Here is a 27,879-nt window from a genome sequence, read left to right as displayed (position 1 = left end):
TCTCTAAACTTAACTGAATCTCTATCAAGTTTCTATCTTTCTCTGCTTTCTTGGATTTTGCAGAGAGCAAAACACCTATTCACATATTGAAAAAATTAAAATTAAAAAAAAAAAAAGAATCTTTATAAGATGACCCTTCTTCAAGAATTTCTTCGACATGTTGAATTCTTCATTCTTGAATTTTACTGAGACAAAAAGAAAAAAAAATTGATTGATTGTATTTGTTTTTTCTTGATTGTAATGGGGTTTCTTGATTGTGGGGGTGGTGGAGGGAAGTGTTCATTTGGGGGTTTCAAAACCCTTGTGAGGAGGAAACAGGTTGATTCTGAGCACGCCAACGCAGCTTCCTCTGCTACTGGTCAACATCAGCTGGCCAAAGCGTTGACCGTACCTCATCTCATTACCATTGGTAAACAAACAAAAAAACCACCACCATTTCTTTAAATATTTAATTTTGATTTTTTGAATGTTTTTCTTTAATGTTTGGTGTTTCATGTTTGGTATATAGTCAGATGTCATTACTTTCTCTTGTGTGTTGCTTTGATCCTTGTAAAAAATTTCGGAAAATCGTTTTAGAAATTAAGGGTCTCTGATATTTTATTGATGTTTTCGGGCTTCATTGCAGTTACAGTTAGATATAATTTACCTATAAGATATTTTTAATTTTTTTTATCGGTTGAATTATTTGTAGGAGTTGGTTCAACAATTGGTTCGGGGGTTTATATTCTAGTCGGTACAGTTGCTAGAGAGCATTCAGGTCCAGCTCTTACCGTTTCGTTTCTAATAGCTGGCATAGCAGCTGCTCTTTCCGGTTTCTGCTATGCTGAGTTGGCAAGTCGTTGCCCTTCCGCTGGAAGTGCCTATCATTATTCCTACATATGCATCGGAGAAGCGTAATATATATATATTTTCTTGAATTTTTTTTTTCTTTTATTACCTAGTAAATAAAAATCCAATTTTTAAAGCATCCCATGTTATGATTTGTTTTTTGCTGCAGTTTTGCTTGGTTGATTGGTTGGGCATTGATGTTGGAATACACTATCGGTGGTTCAGCTGTTGCTCGTGGAATCTCCCCGAATCTGGTGATCCATCTTCACTTTAAATTAAATTTCTTTAAATTAGTGGATGATTGGTTTATTTTTTATTTTTATATTTTTGTGGTTGGATTAATTAGGCCTTGCTTTTCGGAGGTCCGAATAGTCTACCTTCTTTTCTAGCTCGACAAACCATACCTGGAATCGGCATTGTGGTTGACCCGTGTGCATCCATCTTAGTTATTGTGGTTACTGGCCTTTTGTGTTTGGGAATTAAGGAGGTCATTTTCTACTAATTAATCTCGTTTCTTCGCACATTCAATTCGAAAAACAGTTAACAAAATTTAAAAAGAAAAAGTATTGCTGCAGAGTGCGTTCGTCCAAGGAATTGTTACTGCCGCAAATATATGCGCATTGATGTTTATCATTATTGCCGGTGGATATTTAGGCTTCAAAACTGGATGGCGTGGCTACGAACTTCCTGCAGGGTAATCTTTTTTTTTTTGCATGTTTGGTTTAACATAATTTCGATTTCATTTTATTTGAAGTTACTAATCGATTTCTCGATTTAAAACAAAAAAGATATTTTCCATTTGGGGGTCAAGGAATGCTTGCTGGTGCTTCGACTCTTTTTTTCGCATACGCAGGGTTCGATTCGGTCACTAGTACTGCAGAAGAGGTATAACTTTTTCAGTTTTTTATTTTATTTTTAAATAGTTGATTTTCTTGAGAAGCGGTGGGGGGGCATGGCCCCCCACCCCCACTGAATTATCTCCATGCGCAGGTGAAAAACCCGCAAAGAGATTTACCCGTCGGTATTGGTCTTGCACTATCTATATGCTGCACACTGTACATATTGGTTTCTGCAGTAATTGTTGGTTTAGTACCCTATTATGCAATGGATCCAGATACACCGATTTCCTCCGCCTTTGCTAGCCATGGAATTAAATGGGCAGCGTAAGTAAAATTGAATTTTCGTCTTCGAGTCTTGTACGGGCTTTAATTGATTTTTTCGGGCTTTTTTTTTTTGTAGGTATGTAATAACTATTGGATCTTGCACTGCTCTTTGTTCATCATTGATGGGGTCACTCCTTCCGCAGGTAACTGATGTAAAGATCTAATTTTTTCGAAATAAAAAGATTCCATTTTTATTTATTTTTTTTCTTATAAAAAAACAGTCACGAATATTAATGGCAATGGCTAGAGATGGATTGCTTCCCTCGCTTTTTTCGGAAGTTAATAAAAGCACTCAAGTTCCTGTAAAGAGCACAATTGTGACCGGACTATTAGCCACAATCTTGGCATTCTTCATGGATGTCGAACAGTTATCGGGAATGGTATATAATACTGCTATCTATATTTTATATCGATAATTTTATCGATTTAAATTTTAAAAAATAAATCAAAGAAAATGATACATTTTGCAGGTTAGTTTGGGCACGCTTCTTGCATATACAACGGTGGCAATTTCGGTGCTGATATTGAGATACGTCCCGCCCGATGAAGTCCCTTTTCCGTCTGAATTTCAGGAAGTAATCGATTCAGTTTCTCTGCGAAGGAATATTCCCGTGGAGAACACGGAAGCCTACGGTGTATCCTCGGAGAATATTCCACTTTTAACCACGACAGAAAAATATCCATTCGTAAATAAAGGGAATAGACGGAAAGTTGCTGGATGGGCGATCATGGCCACGTGTGTTGGAGTGCTCGTTTTAACTTGTGCTACTTCGAGTTTGAGCCTTTGTAGGTATGCGGTTCGTTTTTATTACAATGATCATCTTTTTTCTTTTTCTTTTTTAATTTAAAATAAAAATAAAAATTTCGAAATCTAATACGTTGACTTATTTACTAGGACTATTCGATATATACTTTGTGGGGTTGGTCTAGTTCTCCTTTTTTCGGGTGTGATATTGCTCAGTTCTATCGACCAAGATGATGCGAGGCATAATTTCGGACACACCGGAGGTATATGTATATATTATATATGTACATATATTTAAAAAAAATATTATCAAGATAATATTAGCATTTAATTCGTTAATTACGTTTATTTTTCCAGGTTTCATTTGCCCGTTGGTTCCGCTTCTACCTATTGCATGCATTCTTATAAACGTCTACTTGTTAGTTAACATCAGGTAATCAAGTAAAGTCGGCCCTTTCTTGATTTTCGTTTAGAATTGGTTTTTAGAATTTCGATTTATTTTATTTGATTTGATTTTATTTTTTAATGCAGTGCTGCTACGTGGACTCGAGTATCGGTATGGTTGGTGGTGGCACTGTTTGCGTATATTTTCTACGGGCGGAAGCACAGTCTGCTGGAGAATGCCGTTTATGTGCCTGCTTCGCATGTTGACGAGATTTACGAGACCTCCTCGAATTGTGTATCGTAATTTGGTGCTTATTACAGCAGTGTATATAACATTTAGTTGCAAGATAAATAGATCAATAGATATAGATAGCTGAAGAAGTAAGAAGATGTATGTATACATACTTTTGCATCATTTTGCTCACATTGTAAATATTGTCTAGTAGATCAATAAATATACATGAAAATCTTGGAGAAAATGCACTTACGGCTACCCCTAAGGTAAGGTCAAATTATAGAAACCCCCTCTTGTTTGAGTAATTACAACTACATCCCTCAACTATGAATCTTCTTACATGTTCACCTTTACGATGTCGAATTTAGTGGAATCTTCTAAATTATGTGGAATACTCTCTAGTTTGTACCCGTTTTACCCATTCGAGCTCTACATTTGAAACAAGATGGTCATAAGATGTGTCTCTTGGCTTGTAAATATCAGATTGTGGTGCATCATAAATTGCATTTTTGCATAAAACGAGTATAAACTAGAGAACATTCCACAGAATCTAGAAGATTACGCCGAATTTGATATTAACGTGTAAGAAGATTCATAGTTGAGGGGTAATTGTAATTATTCAAAGATGAGGGGATTGTTCGTAATTTGACGTTAGTTCAAGGGTTGGCCGTAATTTACTCTATTTATTTCTCTAATACTCCATCTCTCTTAATTAGAGCAATTGGGCAAAATTGAGAAAAATGGAATAAATGCATTAATTGAAATAAAATAAAAATCACAAAAACCCCCGTCTAACTAAAACCACATCTCCCAACAGGCAGAACCACCGCCCCCGGCTGCGGAAATGGGCGGCGCAACCAGGTTCATGACTCTCCTCACAGCTCCATTCCCAACTCTCCGGCCATCTCTTATCATTATTCACCGCCGTTTCTCCTCAATCGCCACCACTCCCTTCCGTCTCCTAACTCTCTATCCTCCTTCCAAAACCAAAACCCGAACTCGTCTACTACTCGGCAAATCGTTCCACTCTCAACCGAGCAACAACGCCTTCACACTCCCCTCCTCCGCCTCTCAGCAGCAGCATCACCACCCCTGGCCGGAATGGAATCATTTTCTCGATTTACTATCGAACGGCCAGGGATTCGCTTCCCCTGAAAATCTCAGAATTCCACCTGAAGATGCGTTCGTTGTGTATGAGGAATTGACCGACGATTTTGTAGCCGCCGCCTCCACATGCGTAGCTTTCGCTCGAGCCCGACCAGACCTGATTAGGTTTGTAATCCTTTTCTGTTTGTTATTGTTCATCTTTTGGGGCGAGATTATTTTTCCGATTTTAAATTAGGCTTTCATCTACTCTGTTCATGTTGATTTTGTCTTGCTTAACAGATAAATTAGGGTAACTGCTTCAGCATCATTAACTATATTCCTGAGTTGAGTTTGATTTGGCAATTGAATTATAGATCGCTTTCGAGGAGGAATATCGAAGCAGTTGTATCAAATGGAACTCCGTTTCTGTTCAGAAGTGCGCTCGATACAGCAAGGAGGATGAGGGCATTTTTGGGAACTGATGGAAGCAATGTATGTAAAATTGAATCAAAACATTTTAGTGTATTTTGTGACATAATATTTTTCTAATTTTTTTATGTACTTTTTTTAGGTCTCGGATTTCGATAAAGCGTATACAGTTGATCTAATGAAGTACATACTAAGCTACGCAAGCAATCCGACCGTTTCCCCCGAAAGGAATGGGCTGTATAGCAGAGAACTTGTTGACTCGTCTGTACGGAGTTTGCTGCACGAGTTGGTTGTAGTGTGCCGTGGTGTTCGAATAGGTAACATGCCTGCTTCAGGCCATCAGTTTTCAGGACAGGCTCAAAGGCCGTTCGGACAAAATATTGAAATGAAGAGAGGTGACTGGATATGCTCAAAGTATGTCTACATTCTATGTTTTTCACTCTTGTCCGTTTATTTCGTGCTTCTCTGCAACTTCTATTGCTTTGTTATTTGTGAATTTAAAGAAGTTAGATTTATTCTCACGTGATCCGCATTGTGCAGGTGCAACTTTATGAACTTTGCAAAGAACACGAAATGCCTCGAATGTGAAGAAACGAGACCGAAGAAACAGCTAGCTGGTGGTGAATGGGAATGCCCAGCGTAAGCAATTCTCTTATGTTCTAAATAAGGCATGATTGTAATACTAATTGATGAAAATGATGCAATTGTGTCGAATTCACTTTCGTTGCAGATGTACTTTCTTTAATTACGGAAGGAATGCGGTTTGCTTAAGATGTGACTGCAGAAAACCTGGTGCTCCGTTACTCAACAATACCAATAACTCACAGTTAGGTTCAGTATACAATGGTGATCACTCTTATAAAACCAACGAAAACAATGTACCTATAGTAGGCGAGAATTTTCAGTTTCCAAAAGATTCGACAAGTCCGATCGGTACACAGAACAAAGAGGGGGGCCCACAAGGTGAAAAATCCGAAAGATGGTTTGAAAAGATTGCAGAATTGCACGATGTTAAAGATTCACCGAGTGCGGTTCCAGACAAGGATTTCCCCGAGATTATGCCAATGCGAAAAGGTGAAAACCGATTTGTGGTCAACAAGAACAAAGATAGATCACTCACTTCTCCAAAGTACAAAAGACAAGAATCAATGGATCAAGCAAATAGCTCAAACTTTGTACCCTTTGTCCCTTTCCCTCCTAACTACTTTTCGAAAAACGAAACGGTGAATGATGAAAAAACGGCTCCGCGAGTGTCTGATAATGATGATGTGGCAGTGTCTGAAAGTGGAGGAGGTTCGTCGGAACTGTCTGGAAACAGGTGGACAGGGAAGAGCTTGGAGGGTTCGGCTGTGAAAGAAGCTGATCCGTTGGATATGTCTGAAGAAGCGAAAGCTGAGAGATGGTTCAAACGTGTGGCTCAGATCAAGGATATTTCAGAGCTGAGTCAGATTCCAGACGAGGATTTTCCTTCGATTATGCCTATGAGGAAAGGTGTGAACAGGTTCGTTGTGAGCAAGAGGAAAACGCCGCTCGAGCGGAGGTTGACTTCCCAGCAGTACAGAAGGAATCTTCCTGTTGTGAGTAGTGATTCTGTCAAGAAGGAAAGTGACGACAGCTGATTTTTTTTTTTTTTTACTCTTATTATTTTTATCTTGTCTTAACTTAATGTAATGTTGATTTGAAGATTGAGCAAATAATTACTATAGTAGTGTTCTCCACATTCTACTAATTTTCTTCATTTTCCATTGAATCAATTTTACGGGCCTGGTGGGTACGGGGCGGGTTAGTAAAATCAAACCCGGGTCGGGGCGGGTTCGGGTTTTCCAAAACCCGGCCCGTACCCGCCCCTTTGGCCATCCCTATAACTGAGCTTGTATTATATATTTATTTTTGTTATTTACAAAATTCATAAAAAAATCATAACTAAAATCTTCTGCAATTTATTTTCCACATCTGGGAGTACGTGTTCAATAAATTACCTTTAGATTCTCTCTCTCTCCTCTCTCTTCTCTCTCATCCGAAATGATGACGAGAGAGACTGCAATTTCGCCGGGAAAATGGATCTCAATAATTTCGGAGACTTCGATTTCCGTTGCCAGTGCAGTTGTCTTCTTCATGCTGGATATTCTCGACGTAATCATGTGCGTATTCTTCAGATTTTTCGATGAATTCGTCGAAGGAAAATCCTCCTCATGCTACTGCGTAGGAACCGGAAAGGGGGAAAATCCTGCCGGAGTTGATGGCGAGATTGAGCTGTCGGAGAGCCTTAATCGAAGGAAAAACGTGTTTAGGAAGATGCGATTTTTGATAACCCCCAAAATTCGGAGTGGAGAATCGCCATTTTATGTGGGGAAGACGAAGATGAGAAACAGGTGGTCTGACTGTGGGTGCGAAGCTTGTGTTAATTGGATGAACAATGAAACCGATTCCAGGCTTCATCTTCTTGTCAACGAACCAGAAAGAGGTATAAACTATTTTGCTACAGTAATTTAATTAAAATGTCATTTTATTTATTCGCCCTTAATTATCATTGCAGGATTCAATTTCTAATTCATGCATTTCTCAGTGTAATTTTTTAATTTTTTTTTTAATTTGATAACTAAAGAATGAAGATATGATTGTTTCTATGGAGTATTGGTCATAGGATAATCATTTAGATATTTTTTCTATTGACAGAGAAGAATTCCCCAGAAACCACTGTGCAAAATGTAGTATTCATACACGGTTTTCTTTCGTCTTCGTTGTTTTGGGAAGAAACCGTGTTCCCTAATCTGTCCGAAAATGCGAAGCAAAACTACAGATTATTCGCAGTAGACTTGTTCGGATTTGGAAAAAGTCCAAAGCCAAGTGATTCTTTCTATACGCTAACGGACCATGTAGAAATGCTCGAGAAGTCGATTATTCTTCCGTTTAAATTGAATTCGTTTCACTTGGTTGCACACTCTATGGGTTGTGTGATTGCACTAGCATTAGCGGCCAAGTACTCGGACTCCGTGAAATCCATCACTTTGGTAGCTCCAGTAAGTGCTCGATGAATAATTAACTTCACCTTAGCTTATCCATTTTGATTGCATATTTCTGATTTTGAAAATAAAAATGCAGCCGTATTTCTCTTCTTCGAAAGAAGCACTAACAAGACTCGTCAGAAGACGAGTGTGGCCCCCAATGCTCTTTGCTTCAGCTCTAATGTCGTGGTACGAGCACTTGGGCAGATGCGTGTGCTTTTTCATATGTAGGCACCACAGGGCATGGGAGTCGATTTTTAGGCTACTCACGAGGAAAAGGTAAAAATACAACTCAATATCAAAATTTCTTTATTAAAGAAAGAAAATCAAAATTTTGATTTTCTTTCTTTTTTTTTTTTTTTTTTTTTTGTGGGGGGAAAGGGATCTTCATTTTACAATGATAGATTTGACTCGTCACACTCATCATTCGGCGTGGCATACGATGCATAATGTTGTTTGCGGTGGGGCGAAATTCTTGGATAAGTATTTGGAAGTTTTGATGGGTGATAGAGTGAAGATTCATGTGATTCATGGGAGTAATGATCAAGTGGTGCCTGTGGAATGTAGCTTCAATATGAAGATGAAGGATGATGACGTGGAAATTGATATTATACCAAATGCTGATCATAGTAGTGTTATTTTAGGTAGAGCAGAGGATTTTACCAGGAATTTAGAGAGATTATGGACATCAATTGATGATTAGCAGAAGCTTGTAGATATCAGTAAAGAAGAAATACAAAAGTAAGTCAAATTATTTGTCCTAATATAAGTTATATGCATTTGAAGATATATTTTGATTTTTTTTTTCTTCTCTCAAGATTATTTGTTTTAAATTATAATTTCAAAAGTATATATATACAACAGTTTTCATTAAAAAACACTTTATTTTTATTGATTTTATTGCTTTAAATACTCTATTTTGAAAAAGGTCAACTTTTTTGATCTAGCCACTTTCTATTATTTTAAAGAATCCCTTTATTCTTAATTGTTTTCCATATAATGCAAATTGGAAATCAGATTAGAATCAAACGGTCAAGAAGTTTTCAAAATAAAATCTTTGATGTTTCAATTCCTTTTTTTGATGAAAAGAGCCGTTGGTTCCAAACTATATAATCATATTACGCAAGGGAAAAGAAAAAAGAGTGCTTCATTGGTCGATTATTAGCTCTAGAAATCGAGTGATTAATTCATTGTATTTGAGAGTTGAGTGCGAAAAGTGACAAGCTTTGTAAGTATTTGTTAGTGCGAAAGTATATAGCACTCTTGTAAGCACTTGATTGTAAGCGATAGGTTAGAGAAGCCTCATAAGCTTGTTGTTCGGAAGGTGAGGAATCTTGTAAGCAGGTTGGTACGGAAGATTCAAGAGTCTTGAAAGCACGGCTTAATAATAGTTCGAGAAACTTGGAGGAGCAGCCGTAGGAGAATTTCTTCGAACCACTGTAAACTTGGTGTCGTTTAAATTTCCGCACTTTAAATTTTTGCATTATTGTTTTCTGTATTCTTAGATTTATCTTTCTGCCGGAAAATCATTTGGGACTTCATTGAATTTCTTAAAAGTAAATCTTATCAGTAGTTTGCATAAAAATATATTTCGAACGAGAATATTTTGAACAAGTCTTTGAAAAGCTTAATTCACCCCCCTCTTAGGCATATCTCGTGTACCAAAAATATTTAAGATAAAATTTCAAGTTTGGTTGTCAATATTACAATTTTTAAATCAGCTTCTTAAACCGTTTTTCTACTATTATTTGCAAACACCCAAAAATTTTACTCTAAAACATTTTGTTTCAATTTTTACTTATAATCACCAAATTCCAATTTTGTTAAAATTTTGAAAACACAACCTTAATTCTATATGTTACATTGTTTATCCATTTTTGTACCAATTTTTATTTTTTATTTCTGTACCAAATTTTTAATAGCTAAATCATTTTTTTCTTAAAAAATTTATATATGGTAATTATAATAGAAAAATAAGAGAAAATAGGAATTATAAATATTGGGCCATAGATCCAGAAGTAGCAACAACGTGGCCCATCCACAGTCTACTACACAGGAAATCAATCCGTTGAGCAGCCTAAAATTAAGCTTTTAATTTAATTACATAAATACCATACCTAGTTCGCGCGAGGAAAATTGGCGCCAAATGCTGACCTAGCAGCCTGCCACGTCAGCATACCCGCCAAAAAAAAAAACCCTTCTTCCTGCAGCAGTCTTCACTCCTCAACGCCGCTACATATAGGTAGCTCATCGGCTCCTCAAAGTCACCTTCACTGTGTGTTTGTGTGAGCTAGCTGCAATGGACGCCGCCGGCAAATCTTCCCCCTTATCCTCATTCAAGTCGAAAAAACAGCTACATTCACCTGCGCCGTCGGACCAGAAAATGCGGAAATTTTCCGATCTGGAATCGGATCCATTGAGCGTGAAAACCCCGGGGAAGCTCGTGGATCCTCCTCGGCGTTCCCACCGCCGCACGGCGGTCCTGTCTATTAAGGAAATCAGAGAGGCGGCAATGAAGCTCCGGGAACGGGGACCCGACCCGCCGGCGCGTGAAGACCCGGAATTGGGATCCGAGAAGGAGCACATTGCCAAACCGAAGAAGTCTGTTCGCGCTGAGATAACGCTGCCGGAAAAGTAAGTGATTTTAGGATTTTTGTCAATTAAATCCGGAAACCTTTTTTTCTGAAGGATTTGTTGATTACAGATCTGAAATATGTTGATATTTTTTGCCATTTTCTGAATAAATTTTATGCTTTGTGTGGAGGATTTTTGCTACCCAAGTGTGTATATGCTTCAGATCTGTATATATATATATATATATATATATATATATATATATATATATATATATATATATATATATATATATATATATATATATCTTTGCCCATGTTCTGGATGAATTTATTGAGATGAATTGTTCAATTCTTCTGCCCTATTTTGAACATCTTGTAGCTTTGCTCTGTTTTCTTCTACACCAAATCAAAGAAGAGAGAGAGAAAAATTGGTTTTCAATACTGTATGAATGTTTATGTTTCAGGTATGAGCTGCTGGATAAATTCTTCAACAGCTTGGATTGTTCAATTAGGCTGCTCCAATTGAAGAGATACACCCCAACATTTACTGATATAAGCTCCCAAATTCAATGTTTAACTGATAGGTATGCAGATTCTGCAGCTCATATTATTAATAGTATCTAGTTCTGTTTTCTTTTTCTTTCAGTTTATAATTATGCCTGTCGGGTGTTCCGAAAACACATTTCGTAAAAGCTTTGGATATTCATTTTGTTCCATGGGTTTAATTTTTGTGTAGGAGGTTTACTCATAAACATTTAGCTCAACTGAAGTTCATTGTGCCTGAGGCCATTGTATTAGAGAAAGTTCTTCGGCTCGATGAGCAAACTAGTTGTATGAAACCAGACCTTCGTATAACATTGAATCTCGAAGCACTTAATTCCCCAAGCAAGTCGAAATCTCAGAGTTCAAATTTGCAGCTGAGGAAAGTCTTTCGTTGTCGGCTTTTGGAATTTCTCAAATCCCATCCGGAGGTACAACTTTTTCTTCAGAAAACCTTTTTTTGTATCTGCTTTTCCAGTAAATTTATGTTTGAATTTATAGATATTGACAATTTGCTACATTTGAATTTTCAGTGTGATGAAGTCCCAGAAGAAGAGCTACCAGAACCATTTAATCGATTGAAGGACAACGCAAGAGCAAGTTCCACTCAACCTTCTAGTTCATCTTTAATGAATGAAACACCGAATGTGGCATTGTCACGACAGCCAATCGCAGGATCGCATCTGTCTCAATCATTCAAAAGGCACTTCTCGCAAAAGGGTTCAGATCAGTACAATGTTTCCGCCCACGGTTCTTCAGTTTCTTCGGAATATAAATTTGCTGAAAGTTCCTCTGTCAAAGAAGATACTGAAATGGCCGAAAAAAAGTTATCTTCATCCAAGATTTCTCCAAGTAGTATACTTTCGTCGCCGTTGCCCGAAACCCCAGCCAAGCACGACAACCAATGCTCTGTTGAAATGGCCGATTTACTGAAAACACCAGTGCACATGGCATCTACTCCAGCCAAACTGATGAGTGCCACACCGATGATTCAGCCACCACCTAAGAGATGTTACATGAGCCCAGATGATAATAGTTCATATAAATCGCCGACCAAGTTAATTAGACGACCACCCCCTAACAGGCCTTTGAAATTCGACACTCCCGTGAAGGACCAGAGCAGAAAATCATCAGCTAATGATGACATCCTAGACATTCTTCCCGAAGGTCTTCTACAATCGGTAAACACCATATTCTGATCTCTTTACTATATCTTTGTTGTCAAATTGTATTCAAGTACAAGAATTGAGCAGTTTCTTGTTTTATTATTAAAATATAAAGATACGAGAGAAAGAGAGGTTAGCTGCGATAGAGCGGGACCCAGCAATCTCACAAGCGAAATGGCGGAAACAAATGATCGCCGGCTTGCCTAAGGTGTTTGACATGATATACTTCTTGTTTCAATCGATCAGACGCTCTGTACTAACTAAAGAGGAGCTGATGCAGAAACTAACTTGCCATTTGGACATTGTTGACAAAAGTAAGCCCTGCTCTTTAACAAACACTAATTAAAGTACTTAACCTTTTTTTTTGAACTTTGAGATTGATCAAAAAAATTTCGTGTTTCGACAAAACAGGGGATGTCGAAGAACAACTTCGATTGCTAAGGGAACTTGCTCCAGAATGGATTTACGAAAAGTTAGCATTGAGCGGAGATATCCTCTTATGGTGGGTTTATTTTCTTATATGTATCATAATAAAATCATCATCACGGGATTTATGTTGTTACTTACACTATCTATATATATTGCAGTGTGAACAAAATCTCGAGTCCTGACGCAATACGAACAAGACTATCGGGGGCAATGTGAGAAGAAAGCAACGAGATCTAGCGCGCTTAGATTACAAAATTACAGAAGCAAATTTGTTAATATACTGGTTTTTGCTTCAATGCCACTAAGGTTGTCCTTGTGCATATTTTTGTGAGCTAACTTATCTTTGACACAAAACAATGTAGTTGTTCAATCACCAGACTCTATGTAATGAAATTGAAAACATGTATGCTGAAATTATTGTTTATATTATTTCAATTGCTCTTTTTTTTTTTTTTTAAATTCTTGTAAAGTACAGCCACTCTCCTGAGGTTAGACCAAATTACAAACGAACCCCACTTGTTTGAAAATTAGTAAAACGAGTCATAACTATAAATCTTCTTACAGTTCCATCGGGACAGTGTAAAATTGAGTGGAATCTTCTAAACTAAATTAAAAACATCTTTTAAAAGAGTTCAATTAGGGTAGGTAATTATTATCAAATTGTGGTCCAAGTCTTGCACTAAAGAATTTATATTTATTTATATTAAATACAAAGTCTTGTAAGAATGGAGACTTGGAATTAGATCGGTAGGTGAAATTTGTGACCCAGTTGAATCTACGCAACCACCATTTTTTTTTTCCGTTGCAAATTATTAATATACATACATACGTTATACAGATCACGCCGTCTTCATTTTTGCAGTTCGTTTTCACGCCACTTCATTAGTTATTTCTTACCACATTTGATCAAATTCTTTTTTCCTGCCTGAAAAATTAGGGCTTTTAATTTTCCGGCGGCGATGGATTTCCTGGCAACTTCTAACGGCCAATTGTTTGTCGGAGTGACCGTTGGTCTAATTGCTGTTGGTGCTGCATATATCTTGTTGTCGTCAAAGAAGCCCAAAGGTTCGTTTCTCTTTGTTTTTTTTATTTGCTTCAGTCTGTCGATTTAATTTTTATTTTTTTCCCTTTTATTTTGTGGGTTTTGTCTGATCTGAGTGGATCTCAGTTTAGCTTCAAGATCGATTTTTTCTACTAGCTAGCTTATTGTGTGATTTTAGGGTTTATTATGATTCTTATTTTGTTGTCTTAATTTTGAGGGGAAAAAAATAGTTGTGAACTAGTTATTACAAGATCATGGGTTCTTGCCTAAAGATAAGATCTATAGTTAATATCTTGTCTGGTGGAAACAGTGTGCTTGGATTCTGAGAATTTCAAGGAGTTCAAGCTTGTCAAGAAAACGCAACTCAGTCACAACGTGGCCGAGTTCAAATTTGCTCTTCCTACACCTAATTCCGTATTGGGCCTTCCGATAGGACAACACATAAGCTGCAGGTTAATTTTTTTTATCAACTTTTGTCACGTGACATCGAACATGGTTTCTTGAGTTTTATACTTGATACCTTTTCGGTTTTATATTGTATTTGTGGCAGGGGTAAGGACAGTCAAGGTGAAGAAGTCGTCAAACCTTACACCCCGACTACTTTAGATTCCGATGTTGGATATTTTGAGCTTGTTATAAAGGTGCATCCCGTTTTCCCTTTCTCGAATACTTTTTTTTTTCTTTGTTAGTTTGTTTATGATTTTGGTTTACTTTACGACGTACGTTTTACAATATTGTAGATGTATCCGCAAGGAAGAATGTCCCATCATTTTAGAGAAATGCGTGAAGGTGATTATATGGCTGTGAAAGGACCGAAGGTACTTTCTGCGGCCTATTTAGACCCCGTTTTACGTAACCATAGTGTGCTTATAAGGATCTCTTTTTCTTATTCGTGTAATGAAAACGGATACCAACTCATTAACTCCATCTTGACTTATATTCCGTGTTCAGTTTGGAGTTTTGAAAGTCCGTTTGGCACTGAAATCTGTGCATGCATTAGTTAGCATCTTGAGCTGAATTTAGGATTTCCGAAAAGTCGACTTTTTACTTGGAAGTTATTGGCTGCAACAATCATTTTTACCACTGTCAATAATTTTCTTGAAGTTAGCATTTATTTACCTAATTATCTGTGGGTTTTTAGGGTCGATTTAAGTATCAGCCAGGCCAAGTGAGAGCATTTGGAATGCTTGCTGGAGGTTCTGGAATTACACCAATGTTCCAGGTTTATATACAACATTATTTTAACGTCTTTATTATTTTTGTTTTTATTTTTTCACATTATCTAATTGATTTCTACACAGTCGACGGACTTGTAATAAATCAAAAGGCAACTAACCTCTCTTCTTATTTCTATCATGTTGTTCTCTGTATAGGTTACGAGAGCGATTCTTGAAAATCCAAGTGACCAAACGAAGGTGCACTTGATTTATGCTAATGTTACAATCGACGACATTCTCTTAAAGGTAATTTGTCGATCTTAATGGCTGCATATATACAGAGTCGTCTAATATTTGGACAAAGTAATTTAAACTAAACCAATATTTGGTCCTTCATTTGAGTGGGTTTTTTTTAGCTTAAGAATTTTCCGATAATAGCTATTTTAGTTGCATTCGGCTTGGATTTTACGAGAATGTCAGACTGGAGCTTATACGGTATGAACGTCATATGAAAATTCCGTTAAAATGAAAATAAATGTTTCTCGATATGATAATGAATTGAAGCAAATTTAGGTGCTATATTATTATTAATTGTCTGGTTGTTGCAAAATGACAACTCGTTTAAATAACTTATTATTTGTTCCTAAATAGTTTTATTTGTTCGTTTCAGGACCAATTGGATAACCTTGCGAAAAACTACCCCGACAGGTTCAAAATTTACTATGTTCTTAATCAAGTAAGTTCCATGCAGTTATCTTTGCTTGATTTTAATTTCGACCTATTTTTGGGCATTATCTTTTCCTATTACCGAAATTAAAGAACTGTAATCACAAAAGTGATATATAATTTTTTTAAATTATTTTTTCAATAGCTCACAAATTTGTTCGTGTTTGAACTCTTATAGCCTCCAGAAGTATGGAACGGTGGGGTCGGATTTGTCTCAAAAGAAATGATTCAGGCTAACTGCCCTGCACCAGCCTCTGATATTCAGGTTTCGTATTACTGTTAATTACAGAACAGAAAAAAAAAAAAAAAAACTGTAATTTTATAGCGTTGAGGATTTAGGTCAAGTTTTAAAGAAAAAGTCGAGCATTAATTAAGGTTATTGTGGTGTTGCAGATTCTGAGATGCGGTCCGCCTCCGATGAACAAGGCCATGGCTGGTCATCTAGAAGCTCTCGGTTATTCGTCGGAAATGCAATTTCAGTTCTAAATTTTTGTTCTTACACTAGTTTTATTTTTCTCCTCATTTAGACAAGTGATTTTGATCGATCGTATATTTCGTTTTGCATGATGTGATGCGACATAAGGATTTCTCTCTCTCGTTTATTTTCAAATGAAAATACTGTGAAGAGAAGATGTAAAACCTTATTTTTAACAATAATATGAAACTTCTTGCAGTTTTATGCGTTCGTTTCGATTTGTTCTATGGTACACTTGGTGAACTTTACCACCGATTATATCAAATCATACACGTGTATAAATTCATATATATTTGATACACATACATATATATGTTGTTGATATGCCTAATTGGGCCAACCCAATGGGCCTACAATTTCTTTACCTACTGGGCTACGAGCCCAATATCGAAGACCAATATCACCGAGGCCCAAACACCTTCAAGTAAGGCTTGGGCCCAACAAAGCAAACCCAACCCAATAAACGACATATAAATAGAGGTTTTACTCATTTTATTAAGGTACGTCCTATTAACTGAGCAATACAAAAACGCGTATTCTCTGGACTATTTCTATGATCAGCACGTCTGACTTGAGCGTCGGAGGGGTTTCCGCCGGATCAACCCCCGGCTTAGTTCATGTGTTCTATGGTCGCAGGTACCTCAGGATCATCAAGTTGTCAAGCTACTGATCTGCTTTGCTCTCCCAGTTCATTTTCTACACCACCCTAGGTGAGCTATATTTTAGCATCATCAGTTGTGATTGTGTGTAAATCATTGGAAGCTAGGTCGTATGTAGCAGATGTAGTATGTTATATCCTAATTTTGTGTTTTTAAATAAATAAATAAATAATTAAATTAAATTAAAAAAAAAAAAAAAAAAAAAAAAAAAAAAAAAAAAACTAGAGTGGTCTGTACTCTTTAGCACAGAAAGAAAACAGAGGAAATAAAAAATATATAAATATTCAACGAAGGGGATCCGCTTCTGCAGGGTTTCCTACTCTCGCGCTTCTTGAAGAATAATAATTTTGGAAGCAAATTGAAAAAAAAAAAACAAATACTCTCTCTCAATCCTTACAATGTTGCCTTCGTGCTAATTTTTCTTGAATTTTTGTCATTGGGTTGAGATTCCGACTTCATAATCCATCTGGGTTTTCTGCAAGAACGAAACCCTATTTACCCCCAATTGTGCATCAACCCCTTTTTATCTCTGATTGGGTTAGGTTTTCTTTTGTTCTGGGCTCTGATATTCTCTCACTGCATGCAAATGGCAAGCTAATTTACAGCTTACAGATGCAGAATCTCTGAAAATTTTGGAACACAATTTGGGGAAGAAATGTTGTCGGTAGTAGGGTTTGTGTGTGTCTCTTTTACCCGGACATCAATTAAGATTGTCTGGTAATAAATAATCATCTTTTTTCAGAATGTCGAAAATGGTGCTTACTTATAAATCCCTCTTCTGTTGGTTCTTGATGACGTCAGCATTGCTCATGTCGTCTTGGTTCTTCCTGCTGAGATCAACTTGGCTAACTCATTCGGTTGATTTCGGTTTCTTACCAAACTCGAAGCTTCGTTACGGATCCCCTCTCGCAAGCGAATCGATAATCGGAGGAGTAAGCTCGAATAGGAATCCGAGAAAATGCGATTCTAATAAACCGATTCTCAAGGTTTTCATGTACGACTTGCCTCCGGAATTTCACTTCAGTCTCTTGGACTGGAAAAGCGTCGGGAAAAGCGTCTGGCCCGATGTTTCGACCGAGGTGCCCCACTACCCCGGAGGGTTGAATTTGCAGCACAGTATCGAATATTGGCTAACTATGGATCTTTTAAACTCGGAAATATCCAAAAATTTGAGTGGCCGAGTTGCTAAACGAGTGCGAAATTCCAGGGAAGCGGATGTTGTGTTTGTACCCTTTTTCTCATCCATATGCTATAATCGGCACTCGAAGCTGAAGCCGGGTCAGAAAAAGAGTACCAACGTTGTATTGCAAGAGAAATTGGTTAGTTTCTTGATAGCTCAGAAAGAATGGAAAAGGTCTTTCGGAAAAGATCATATAGTTCTTGCTCATCATCCGAACAGCTTATTAGAGGCGAGGATGAAGCTGTGGCCCGCAATGTTTGTTCTGTCCGATTTCGGGAGGTACCCTCCGACGGTTGCGAATGTTGAAAAAGACGTTATTGCCCCTTACATGCATGTTGTTAGGAGTTACGTGGATGACTCGTCTGATTTCGGTAGTCGTCCGACCTTGCTTTATTTTCAGGGATCCATATATAGAAAAGACGTAAGTTTCTTTAGTTACCGTAAATTGTTTACATGAATTTCATTGCAGCTACTAATGAATCCCATTTTTTTTTGGTATCTCGTTTTCAGGGTGGAAGAATTCGACAAGAACTATATTACATGCTAAAAAACGAGACTGACGTGCACTTCTCTTTTGGTACTGTTCAAAACGACGGTATCAAACAAGCGACCAATGGCATGCGAGCTTCGAAATTCTGCCTCAACATAGCAGGCGACACTCCGTCATCGAATCGCCTGTTCGACGCAATAGCCAGCCATTGTGTGCCCGTTATTATAAGTGACGAAATCGAGCTTCCGTACGAAGATGTTCTAGATTATTCCGAGTTCTGCGTATTTGTTCGTACGTCAGATTCTCTCAAAGAAGGGTTTCTCTTAAATCTTGTTAGGAATATTGGCAGAGAGGAGTGGACAAGAATGTGGTCAAGGTTGAAAGAAATCGAGCATTTTTACGAGTTTCGATATCCTTCCCAGGTGAATGATGCTGTTCAGATGATATGGCAGGCGATCTTCCGGAAGGTTCCGGCTATTAAGAGACAAATTAATAAGGACATGCGGTTTTCTCAAACGGGTGGGCTTAGTGAAAGCGGGCTTCAGTCGATTACTGTGCCGAGGAATTTTGGTTGATTAGACCTAAAAATTGAGAAGTGTTAGTTATTGTTGTAGATATAGTTTTGATCAATTTGTTTCATTCATTCAGTTTTGTGAGTTTTGCTCAATTTTGTTAGCTTTCACTTCGATTCTCTGTTATTCCTCGTTTGGCTGCCAAGATATAGAAGTCATGAAAAACAAAACTTATGGGCTGGTACGAAAAAAACTATATCAGTCTAATTACTTAATAAAACATGATTAATCTCTCTAATCAAACAGGGCCTTGGTTTCCGTAACCAAACGAGGCCTTAAACTCCAAAAATCTTCTTGCGCAAAATTTACCTAAGTTGATTGCTAATAAATTAAAACAACAAATAAGCAGTTTGAGGAATGCTCTGCAGACATATTCCACCTGTAAATTAAGACTGAAATTTCTAGTAATAAGCATCAAAGTCTGGCTAAAACCAATTATTGTCCTCTTCTTCCATATCCTCGTTGTAGTCATCTTGATTGCCGTCGTCGTATTCTTCCATGTCCGTATTATTTTCATCAATACCTTTTGTGCTATTGGTCGAATACTTGTTGTGTGGATCAGTCTCGGTTTCCACTTGGGTTTTCTTGGTGTTTTCGGTGTTTTCTTCCTCCTAAAATAATAGAAACAAATACGTGAATTACTTGGCATGGAAAACGAAAACACACAGAAGAAACGATTAACGGAACAAGAACTTACAGTGTCGGCAAAAATTTTCTCCAGCTCATCGTATCTGATTTTGGAACTCAGCCTCTGTTAAAGACACACGTTCAAGTATATATTAAACACAGGTGCAGAAACGGGAAAAATAATGTTTGTTTTTTTCCTTTCAAATATATATACATATTAGAAGCTGAGAAGTAGAGTCCTTTCTGCAAACCATACCTTTTTGTCGAGCATCTGTTTTGCTGCTTCAGCAGCACTTTTAGCAGGACCAGCATTTTTCGCATCTGCTGCTCGCTTCTGTTGTCTTTCCTGCAAATTTTAGAGAATTATTACACATTTGTCGTAGAGAAGCAGATAAGAAATTAAGGGTAATCACTAATCACTAATCAAAACTTAATGGGGGTAATCAGAGATTAACAAATTATGAGGGTGCTAACCTTCTTTGTCTTTGCAACAGCTTCTGCAGCTGCTGCAGCGAGCTTTTGGGCGGCTTGTACATCCCCTGAGCAGTTTAAAAAATTGGCCTCGTAAGCTTTTTTTGCAGCCAGTGCTGCAGCCTCTTTTGCTGCCTGCTCCTGTGGATCCGAAAAACAGATATAGAGCTTTATATTTTCGATTTTAAAAATGAATAAATAAATCTTGTTTACTTCAATTAATTCAAGACCTCAAGATATTCTTTGTTCAGTTCCTCCCAGATAATCTTCTTATGCTCCTTCTCCTTCTCGGTGTGAAGATAGATATCCACCTGCAAGCATTTTTGCGTTAGTTCGACATTCAACGAATCAGAAACTAGTCAAAAGATTTAAAAAAGAAAAGAAAATGGTGCATACATCAAGGTCATCAATGTCAGATAAACTCTCCGATTCTTCAAATGTGACATCAGCTGCATGTCTCCATTCATCAGACTGTATAATATGCATAGAAAAAAGATATGATACAACGAGAGATTCTTCATAAAAGACGAACCGTAAAATTGTAAAGGAAATAGGAATGTGAAGTAACAGAATTTCTTCTAAGTATCGGAAATTACAGTGAAATTTTTGGCCATGTTTTCTGTTGACCCGTGCAAAGTTAAGGTATCCTGGTTCTCAGCAGCATTTTCCTCTGCCATTTTTCGTTCCATTTCTGCACGTTGGAAAGCTGGGGGCTCGGACCCCTTATTAAGGCCTCCAGAAAGTTTTATGAACTGCATTAACCAGCACACACATTATTAACAGACACCAATAAAGCCGAATAATAAAACGACGGAATCGGAATTTACATATCCGTAGCAGCTTTTACATAGGCTAAGAGCAAAAGGAGGCTCCCCACTACCCTTATGCTCACATATAAGTTCCTTGGGCTCAGAGATAAGTTCATTAATCCGACAGTCATTTAACCCTGTACTGGGCGATATCATATTTTCTTCTTTTTCGTCCTCCTCCGCTTTCGTGTTGAACTCATCAATCTTGTATAAAAAAAAAAGAAAAAAAAAAATCTTACAATCCCAACAAAGTGAAAATTGTCTCACTATTTCGTGAATAACATCAAGTAAGAGAAGAAAAAAAATTGACGTTTGTAGAGTTTTTTTACTGATACTGGCAATAGAAGTAAAAAGAACAAAAAAGAAACATAATAAATAAATTAAAAATACGAATAATGATAACTATTTCTAGAGGTTCGAGGTATCATTTCGAACTTTAAACATCCCCAGAAATTCTAAAAAAACAAACTCAAATATAAATGTTTCGATAACAGGAGGTTATGAAATCATTTCCATACCAACTGCAAGTATGTGACTTTTGCATCATATAAGGATTGAAGTTTTTTTTTTTTTAATACATACCGTAAGACCCCCCGACTCCGTGTTCTCAAATTCAATCAACCGCTTGGTTAGTGTTGCTTCGCAGATGTGGACAACCTTAGTCTGCAGCGTTATGAAAAATGTTTCATCAAATAAAGCTGTCACAAACGCAGAGGATTGATCTTAGGTATTCTTCGTGAAGTGAATCAGTTTCATCCCAATTAAATACTCCGAGAATAAAACACACAACGAAATTCAATAGTTTTACAAAGAAAAAAATAAGACTCACGATCTCAGACTTCGAACACTTGAGACCATGTGCGAGAGCAGATACATAAAGTGCAACTCCACATATTCCACTTGGTTTTCGACCAGTCTGCAAGAAATATACAATTCAGGTCAAAGATAAATCTTCAGAATTACTGAGATTAAGGACAAATCAGACTCTCTTTTGACTCGCGTCCAATAAAAGTCGAACCTGCATCCAATCTCGCTTCATGCTAGCAACTAAAAGAAGTGCAGTTCTGGCAACAATTGGTTTTCTGCCACCAAACAGACCTTCACAGAAAATACGAATGGTGCTTATAAACCACTAAAATAAATGAAAACTCATATGACAAATAAGCAAAACCAAAGCAATACAACAAATCAAAAGGAAACGAAACGGGAACAAATTTAACAAATCCAGCACATTTGACCAAGAAAGTTGAATATTAATTTTAATTTTAACCAGACAAAAAATGTTGATTATTAAAATTAGTACTGCTATGAATGTTAAAACACTAGGCTTTAGGAGTTAAAACCCAGAGCGAACACTTGCATCATTCCATAAATTGAGCTCACGTACACATCGCACACATATCTGATCTACCAGTTTTCAAAGAGATTATTTAAAACGAGAAAAGGTGAACACATATCTGATCTACCGATTTTCAAAGAGATTATTTAAAACGAGAAAAGGTGAATCTTTATGAAACAATCAAACTAAGTTGATCAGGACAGGTACTTACGATCAGTAAATCTGTGAATGAAAAGGCTAGGATCCACAGGATTTTTAACAATCGGATGTTCAACAAGGCTTAAAAGCTGGCAAAGCTGCAAAAATACGGCCCCTAGCACATAACTGTTGATACATCAAATAAAAAATATACAAGAAACTGTCATCATGCCAAAAATTTAATAGAAATTAACAAACATCCAATATAATTGCAATAAGCTAGAGTCCAGTATTGGTTCATCACATACCAATCGGTATCCATCCACCAGAAAGAAATTTAATTTAATACATACAGATCGATGGAGAATTAATATGAAGTACAAATTCCGAATCTCTGTGCCATGATATGCGACAGAACTTTACCATTCAACTGATAGATCATTATACGACAATACTTATTGAGTTATTTTGTCAATAATACCAGTACACCATCAATGCCTATCCGTATTTGATGTTACATACCTACTTACGTCATCCTGGCAAAGTTATGTTACATGTCAAATTGTGACACTTTTTATCACAAACCGAGCCTCATTCCATTTAGATGCCTTTCATGCCGTAAAAAAAAATCACCTTAACCAAATCTGAATTACTTAATAAATGACTCAAACATAAAAACTTTCAGGGACCAGCATTCACAAAAAAAGAAAATTTTACATACACATTCATCCTTAGATGCTCTGAAAAATCAATAAGAAGATAGGGCTTTTTATTAACCCTGCAAAAGAAAAACAAAAAAAAAAGCAATTAAAGCTGTGCATTTCTATTATCATAATGATTAAACAAGACAATGATATACTTCAAGCACTATAAATCTATGGAAATGGATATTCATGCTACGCCAAGCTTTTAATGTGATGCTCATCTCATACACCGAAAAAACAGAGAACGAAAAGTCAACCAAGGGAGGTAGGTAACAATTACCTGCAAGTAATGTAAAGGCAAGCAGCCTGTACTAGCTCTCTCCTGCGCCCTCTTGTGAAGTTGCGTTCAAGTGCTATCTACAAAAACAACAATTATTACACACGACTGCTAATCAACACAATACTTATAAACACAACGTCTTAATGAAGATTAATGAAAAATTACCGTATAAATGTTTAAAGCCGCATTAGCTATGGAATCACCACCATCAATATTAAGGGCATTCATGATATGACATATTCCATCATATGCTGCAAAAAAATACATAATTACAAGATAAATTTAACCATCTCAAATAACAGAAGGGGAAATTTTGCAAGGACAATGACATGCAAAATGTTTCCAATTAGCACTCTCGGTGTTGAGTAGAAAAGGCAACACAAATACTTCACGTGTGAAATACAATTGCATGCCGAATTTGAGTCGTCTACAGACCACTTGTTTGTTTATATAATATATACTAGCACCTGATAATACGAGCTAAAAAATCTATCATTGTTTATCACCTTTAAATCTAAGGCTACACGCATATATTTCTCACTATAGATTACTCACAAAACTCGAAGAAACTGGTAGCGAATGGCACTTCCAGAAAAAGTACACTTAAGCTTTGACGCAAACAAGCCTACCTTCATTCCGTGTCCTCTCACGAGAAAGTGAATATTCAGCTTGGATGGTCTTCATATATCTCCCCGACAATTGGCTCTGTAGATAAATTTCAGTCAATCAATTTATGGTACGAACAATTAAATGAAAAAAAAAACTCATGGTCCATTAATGCATACGTCACTGTTAAGCTCCTAATATATCCTGTTTCCAGTTGACATTCCAATTAAATGTTGACTATATCGACCTTATGGTAAAATGATCGAATAAAACAGAACAACTTCGTAACCCTAGCATGAATTCACATAAGCCTGACCAATATCTGAGCAGGAAAGGTACATAATAATGTCAAATGCATCTCTCGTCATTTGATCAGGTTCCAAAACACCGCAGAATCGGAACACTGATATCACCAACAATCTAGTCAGCGCTATCTACGGCCACTTAATATAAAAAATGAACGATACGAGCTGCAATGATAGCGTCAATTTTCTGCATAAACTTACAATAATAACCATTTAATAAGTTGGTGGGCAATCGCTCTTCCGAGAATAAAGTAACCTATACTCTACGATGCAAATCGAAAACCTACATGATGCATAAAACAGTAGAAAAAACCTGTCCAGACGCATTTTTCGTAAATTGGGGCTCCTGTGAAAAGTTATCCTCATCCAGCACCCTTCCACAAAGTGAACAGCATCTGTTTGTTCACAGACAACACAAGAAATCTCTCCTTCAGTTGCAAATTACTGTCAAACATAACAAAATAATATAAACACTTAACAAAATTAAGGAAAAGGGCTTACATTTTGCCATCCACATTATCAGGTCGGATGATATTTGTGCCGCAACTACTGCACCAAACCATACTCGCACACCCCCTGAACCGAACCAACCTGGTGAGTCGAAAAAATTCGAATCAACAACAAAATCGACCCATCCTACTGAAAATTTTGCAGAATTCGAGAAGATTGAGCGGACCTCTCTCAATGAAATTACAGGATGCTGATCTTGGGGTTTTGGCGCGAGGGGGGCGGGGGGCAGGGTTTTAGCTAGTGAGAATTGTGTGTGGCGATTGGCCACGGCAGAAACAGCTGTGGAACTCACTCAGCCAAAATCAAAAGTAAAGCGAAGAAATGATGGATGGATGGTTTATTAAGAAAGAAGGGCTGAGCTGCAAACAACCGCCATTAAAAAGGTCTCTTATTTCTTTGACTTGCCAGTTTCTGGATTTTAGGGTTTTTTTTATTTTTTATGTTTCTCGGTTCAATAAATAAATAATAGACTAGTATTGAATAAAATAAATTAAATAAGTTTTATTATGAGTTTTTCACTTTACTATTTATTTCCTATATATGTAATTGTATTAAATATAATTAATATTAAATTATTGTTTTTATGTTGCTTATGACAAACGTGTTCATTTTTAATGTATATTTGTAAGATAATCACTTAAATTTATTTATAAATAATGGAAAATATGAAATAAATTCAAAAAATTGGGTCAAATCGGTTGAACTGGTTTAACCATGACCCAATTTGCTCTCTAGTTCAGTGTCGGATTTGGTTTGAATATCATTGAATTTATATTTATAAATGTAGGTAATTAAAACATAATAAAACTACTTGCTAATTGTCGATGTTTTATTTAAAAAGAACACACTTTTTTAAATGCCAACAATTTTCTTATATTTGAGATATTAAAGCGTTTTTTGCAAAAACTTTTGAAAGAGATTACAATTACAATTTATTTTATTAATGTTTTTAAATGCAACTTTATTTTTATATTTGCTAGAATAAGTTCATTTAAAAACATTAATAAAATAAAATAAAGTGTAATCTCGGCAGTGATAGCTGAAGCCCAATATTATTGGTTCAGGCCTACACAAAAGATGTGGTTTATATTTAAGCTGCATGGGCTAAGCTAACTAGATCAATACTAATAAAAGTAAAACTTTCTCTTGCCATTCATGAATAAACCATGATCTATGATCGAGCTCCGTTCGACGGTGTGTTCGCCGGTGTGATGATGTCAGCCTAGTCTCTTTTACGTTAGCCCTTAGCTTCCGTCGAAATCTTGATTGGACGTCGTTCCAGGAATAACGGGAGAGTTTCCCAACATAGATGCTCCGACGATCAAGTAAAAGAAAGTGTTTATATTATATGTTTTTAATAAAGAAGCATTAGAAAGGAAATTTTTGAATAATTAACCCCTTATTTATACATATTTCGTGCTTTAAGAAACAAGCTTCATTAGCGTTTTTAATCAAATTCCCTCCTTATTCGGGCATTCCGCATTTAATGGATGTTTAGGTTAAATAAGTTAATTTCAGCTCGTTCAAAACGCCGACTTGAGGTCTCACCATAACACCTTATGGCCTTATCTCGTTTCGTCGTACGACGTAAAGTACGAACGACATTTTCTCCCTGTTAGGGTTTCATGTACCCTTTTAACATGCCTGACTTCTATCTTTGGGTTGCGCCCTTCTTGGGCTTTATCTACAAGTGATCTAATTTACACTGAGGCCCATATGGGCGAGATAGCCCATATAAACCTATTAAAATAATCAAATGAAATACTAAATTCATTTTTTTTTTCTAAACACAGTCACCAATATATACACACATCTTGGTGCTTTTGCTCAATATAATACACATTTCCTTTACTAATTACTAGCATATATCTACTAATATAATTATAAACCCAAAGTACATAATTAATTAGATGCTTTACAAAAGTACAAGCTAATTATTTTTACTAATACCTTGTTTTGAGGTTAATTAATTACTACTGATCCAATAATAATATAACTGACAATCCACCTAATAAATAAGACAGATAAAATAGTTGTTTGTGGAGCACAAGAACAAAATAACGTTCATATTTGCAGAGATTATTACTAGTGGCCAACTAACTCTCTCCTTTTTTTTCCATAATACATACAACCAAACTACCATCCAAGAATATTTATATATTATTTTTTTTACATAAAATGTATTTATTAATTAATTATTACAACTATTCGGATAATGAAAATATGGGCAAATCTTTTTTGCCCATTTTGTATAATCTATTATTGGGGGTGGCTTTTTTAATTTGTTGGCCATGTTCTATGGTAAAACATTACATTGATTTTGTAGACGCTACATCTGGTGTAATGAATTGGGTATTTTGTTATTATATACGTAAAATCGATAACACTTTATATTTAATTTGTAATTTTTTTATTTAAAAAAAAAATAATAACGAAATATAGTATTAATGCTATGCTTGTTCAATTCAAACATCAACACTCAAATGACATGAACCAAAAATAACATTCTCATGTTGAAAAAAATCAAGACAAAACCAACCACCATTACCCATAAGTCAGTTCTTTTCATCATGCAATTTTCATGAGTGTCGGGACTTTATTTTGTGATAGTTAGTTAATTAGTACTATTTTTATTATTTATTTCGGGATGATCTCGATAATTTGCGGAAAATATGAAAATTAGTTTTTTTTTTTTTTTTTTTTTAATAGAAGTAGCCTTGATTTTTTATTTTTATTAGCAATTGCAAATTTATCAGAGAAAAGGAATTAAAAAAAATTCAGACAATTAAACCAAGAGACAATAAGAATTAATTGCAATTTAATTTAATTTTCTACAATTAAAAAACATATTTAAAAAATAAAACCGTACAATAGCAGCAAGCACAATACTCTGGCGCAGTCGAGCCGCAGCTCAACAGCCGCGCACACACAGCATCCCGATGATCCCACCACGTGGACCACCCTTTGTCCTACGTGGTTTTGCTGACGTGGCCCCTGTAAAAAATTGTACTCCTGTCTGAATTTCTTTTATTTTGATTTTTTTCCTTTATTTTATTTAGATTAATAAATCACCTTATTAAAATTAAAATGAAATATTTAATCAATAATAGAATAATAATAATACCATAATCGCGTGTTAAGGAAATTATCCCCTACAGTAGATTTTATTTCAGTAAAGGGAACTCGGAAGTTTCTGAATCAAT

At 36.3% G+C, this 27,879-nt stretch overlaps 7 protein-coding genes across 10 annotated transcripts; 6 read left to right on the top strand and 1 right to left on the bottom strand.

Annotated features, from left to right (window-relative positions):
• The first annotated feature begins 34 nt into the window (after positions 1 to 34).
• Positions 35 to 3,599, top strand: LOC105976766 (cationic amino acid transporter 2, vacuolar). Its single transcript, XM_013002031.2, has 13 exons — positions 35 to 409; positions 692 to 893; positions 998 to 1,082; positions 1,175 to 1,315; positions 1,404 to 1,522; positions 1,617 to 1,713; positions 1,819 to 1,991; positions 2,068 to 2,134; positions 2,213 to 2,371; positions 2,462 to 2,781; positions 2,887 to 2,999; positions 3,094 to 3,169; positions 3,268 to 3,599. The coding sequence occupies exons 1-13, from the start codon at positions 241 to 243 to the stop codon at positions 3,422 to 3,424; spliced, it is 1,878 nt and encodes a 625-aa protein (XP_012857485.2). The 5' UTR covers positions 35 to 240; the 3' UTR covers positions 3,425 to 3,599.
• A 512-nt stretch (positions 3,600 to 4,111) lies between these two features.
• On the top strand, positions 4,112 to 6,595 carry VAR3 (zinc finger (Ran-binding) family protein). The gene is made up of 5 exons (XM_013001913.2): positions 4,112 to 4,627; positions 4,816 to 4,933; positions 5,013 to 5,284; positions 5,411 to 5,509; positions 5,601 to 6,595. Exons 1-5 carry the CDS (start codon positions 4,200 to 4,202, stop codon positions 6,487 to 6,489), a joined length of 1,806 nt encoding a protein of 601 aa, XP_012857367.2. The 5' UTR covers positions 4,112 to 4,199; the 3' UTR covers positions 6,490 to 6,595.
• A 221-nt stretch (positions 6,596 to 6,816) lies between these two features.
• Positions 6,817 to 9,350, top strand: LOC105976659 (alpha/beta-Hydrolases superfamily protein). Of its 2 annotated transcripts, none has more exons than XM_088825067.1 (5): positions 6,817 to 7,334; positions 7,547 to 7,890; positions 7,973 to 8,154; positions 8,257 to 8,616; positions 9,220 to 9,350. In XM_088825067.1, exons 1-4 carry the CDS (start codon positions 6,893 to 6,895, stop codon positions 8,576 to 8,578), a joined length of 1,290 nt encoding a protein of 429 aa, XP_088681193.1. In that variant the 5' UTR covers positions 6,817 to 6,892; the 3' UTR covers positions 8,579 to 8,616; positions 9,220 to 9,350. The 2 variants fall into 2 exon arrangements, with proteins under 2 accessions (XP_088681193.1, XP_088681194.1); XM_088825068.1 differs by having other exon boundaries at positions 9,200 to 9,350.
• On the top strand, positions 9,335 to 13,021 carry CDT1A (CDT1-like protein A). Its single transcript, XM_013002000.2, has 7 exons — positions 9,335 to 10,509; positions 10,916 to 11,035; positions 11,188 to 11,422; positions 11,525 to 12,172; positions 12,273 to 12,471; positions 12,569 to 12,659; positions 12,745 to 13,021. Exons 1-7 carry the CDS (start codon positions 10,175 to 10,177, stop codon positions 12,800 to 12,802), a joined length of 1,686 nt encoding a protein of 561 aa, XP_012857454.2. The 5' UTR covers positions 9,335 to 10,174; the 3' UTR covers positions 12,803 to 13,021.
• A 162-nt stretch (positions 13,022 to 13,183) lies between these two features.
• LOC105976735 (NADH--cytochrome b5 reductase 1) lies at positions 13,184 to 16,190 on the top strand. Of its 2 annotated transcripts, XM_013001995.2 has the most exons (10): positions 13,184 to 13,333; positions 13,524 to 13,651; positions 13,939 to 14,080; positions 14,179 to 14,269; positions 14,369 to 14,446; positions 14,770 to 14,850; positions 15,002 to 15,091; positions 15,456 to 15,521; positions 15,690 to 15,776; positions 15,905 to 16,190. In XM_013001995.2, the coding sequence occupies exons 2-10, from the start codon at positions 13,546 to 13,548 to the stop codon at positions 15,995 to 15,997; spliced, it is 834 nt and encodes a 277-aa protein (XP_012857449.2). In that variant the 5' UTR covers positions 13,184 to 13,333; positions 13,524 to 13,545; the 3' UTR covers positions 15,998 to 16,190. The 2 variants fall into 2 exon arrangements, with proteins under 2 accessions (XP_012857449.2, XP_088681845.1); XM_088825719.1 differs by lacking the exon at positions 13,184 to 13,333 and having other exon boundaries at positions 13,336 to 13,651.
• Positions 16,191 to 16,903: 713 nt separating this feature from the next.
• Positions 16,904 to 19,032, top strand: LOC105976644 (putative arabinosyltransferase ARAD1). The gene is made up of 2 exons (XM_013001898.2): positions 16,904 to 18,246; positions 18,336 to 19,032. Exons 1-2 carry the CDS (start codon positions 17,389 to 17,391, stop codon positions 18,888 to 18,890), a joined length of 1,413 nt encoding a protein of 470 aa, XP_012857352.2. The 5' UTR covers positions 16,904 to 17,388; the 3' UTR covers positions 18,891 to 19,032.
• A 34-nt stretch (positions 19,033 to 19,066) lies between these two features.
• On the bottom strand, positions 19,067 to 25,127 carry LOC105976643 (Cyclin/Brf1-like TBP-binding protein). Of its 2 annotated transcripts, XM_088825718.1 has the most exons (19): positions 24,843 to 25,088; positions 24,668 to 24,757; positions 24,480 to 24,561; positions 23,885 to 23,960; positions 23,421 to 23,506; positions 23,256 to 23,332; positions 22,993 to 23,049; positions 22,345 to 22,457; positions 21,813 to 21,892; positions 21,624 to 21,710; positions 21,377 to 21,457; positions 20,813 to 20,998; positions 20,582 to 20,737; positions 20,382 to 20,456; positions 20,216 to 20,296; positions 19,989 to 20,126; positions 19,771 to 19,860; positions 19,585 to 19,638; positions 19,067 to 19,498 (listed from the first exon to the last, which is right to left on the bottom strand). In XM_088825718.1, the coding sequence occupies exons 2-19, from the start codon at positions 24,727 to 24,729 to the stop codon at positions 19,313 to 19,315; spliced, it is 1,767 nt and encodes a 588-aa protein (XP_088681844.1). In that variant the 5' UTR covers positions 24,730 to 24,757; positions 24,843 to 25,088; the 3' UTR covers positions 19,067 to 19,312. The 2 variants fall into 2 exon arrangements, with proteins under 2 accessions (XP_088681844.1, XP_088681843.1); XM_088825717.1 differs by having other exon boundaries at positions 24,668 to 25,127.
• Between the last annotated feature and the right edge of the window lie 2,752 nt (positions 25,128 to 27,879).

The sequence above is a fragment of the Erythranthe guttata genome, chromosome 11 (genome assembly GCF_056151865.1).
Source record: "Erythranthe guttata isolate IM_541 chromosome 11, IM_541, whole genome shotgun sequence".
Classification (NCBI taxonomy): Eukaryota; Viridiplantae; Streptophyta; class Magnoliopsida; order Lamiales; family Phrymaceae; genus Erythranthe; species Erythranthe guttata.
This window is presented reverse-complemented; position numbering and strand designations above follow the sequence as displayed.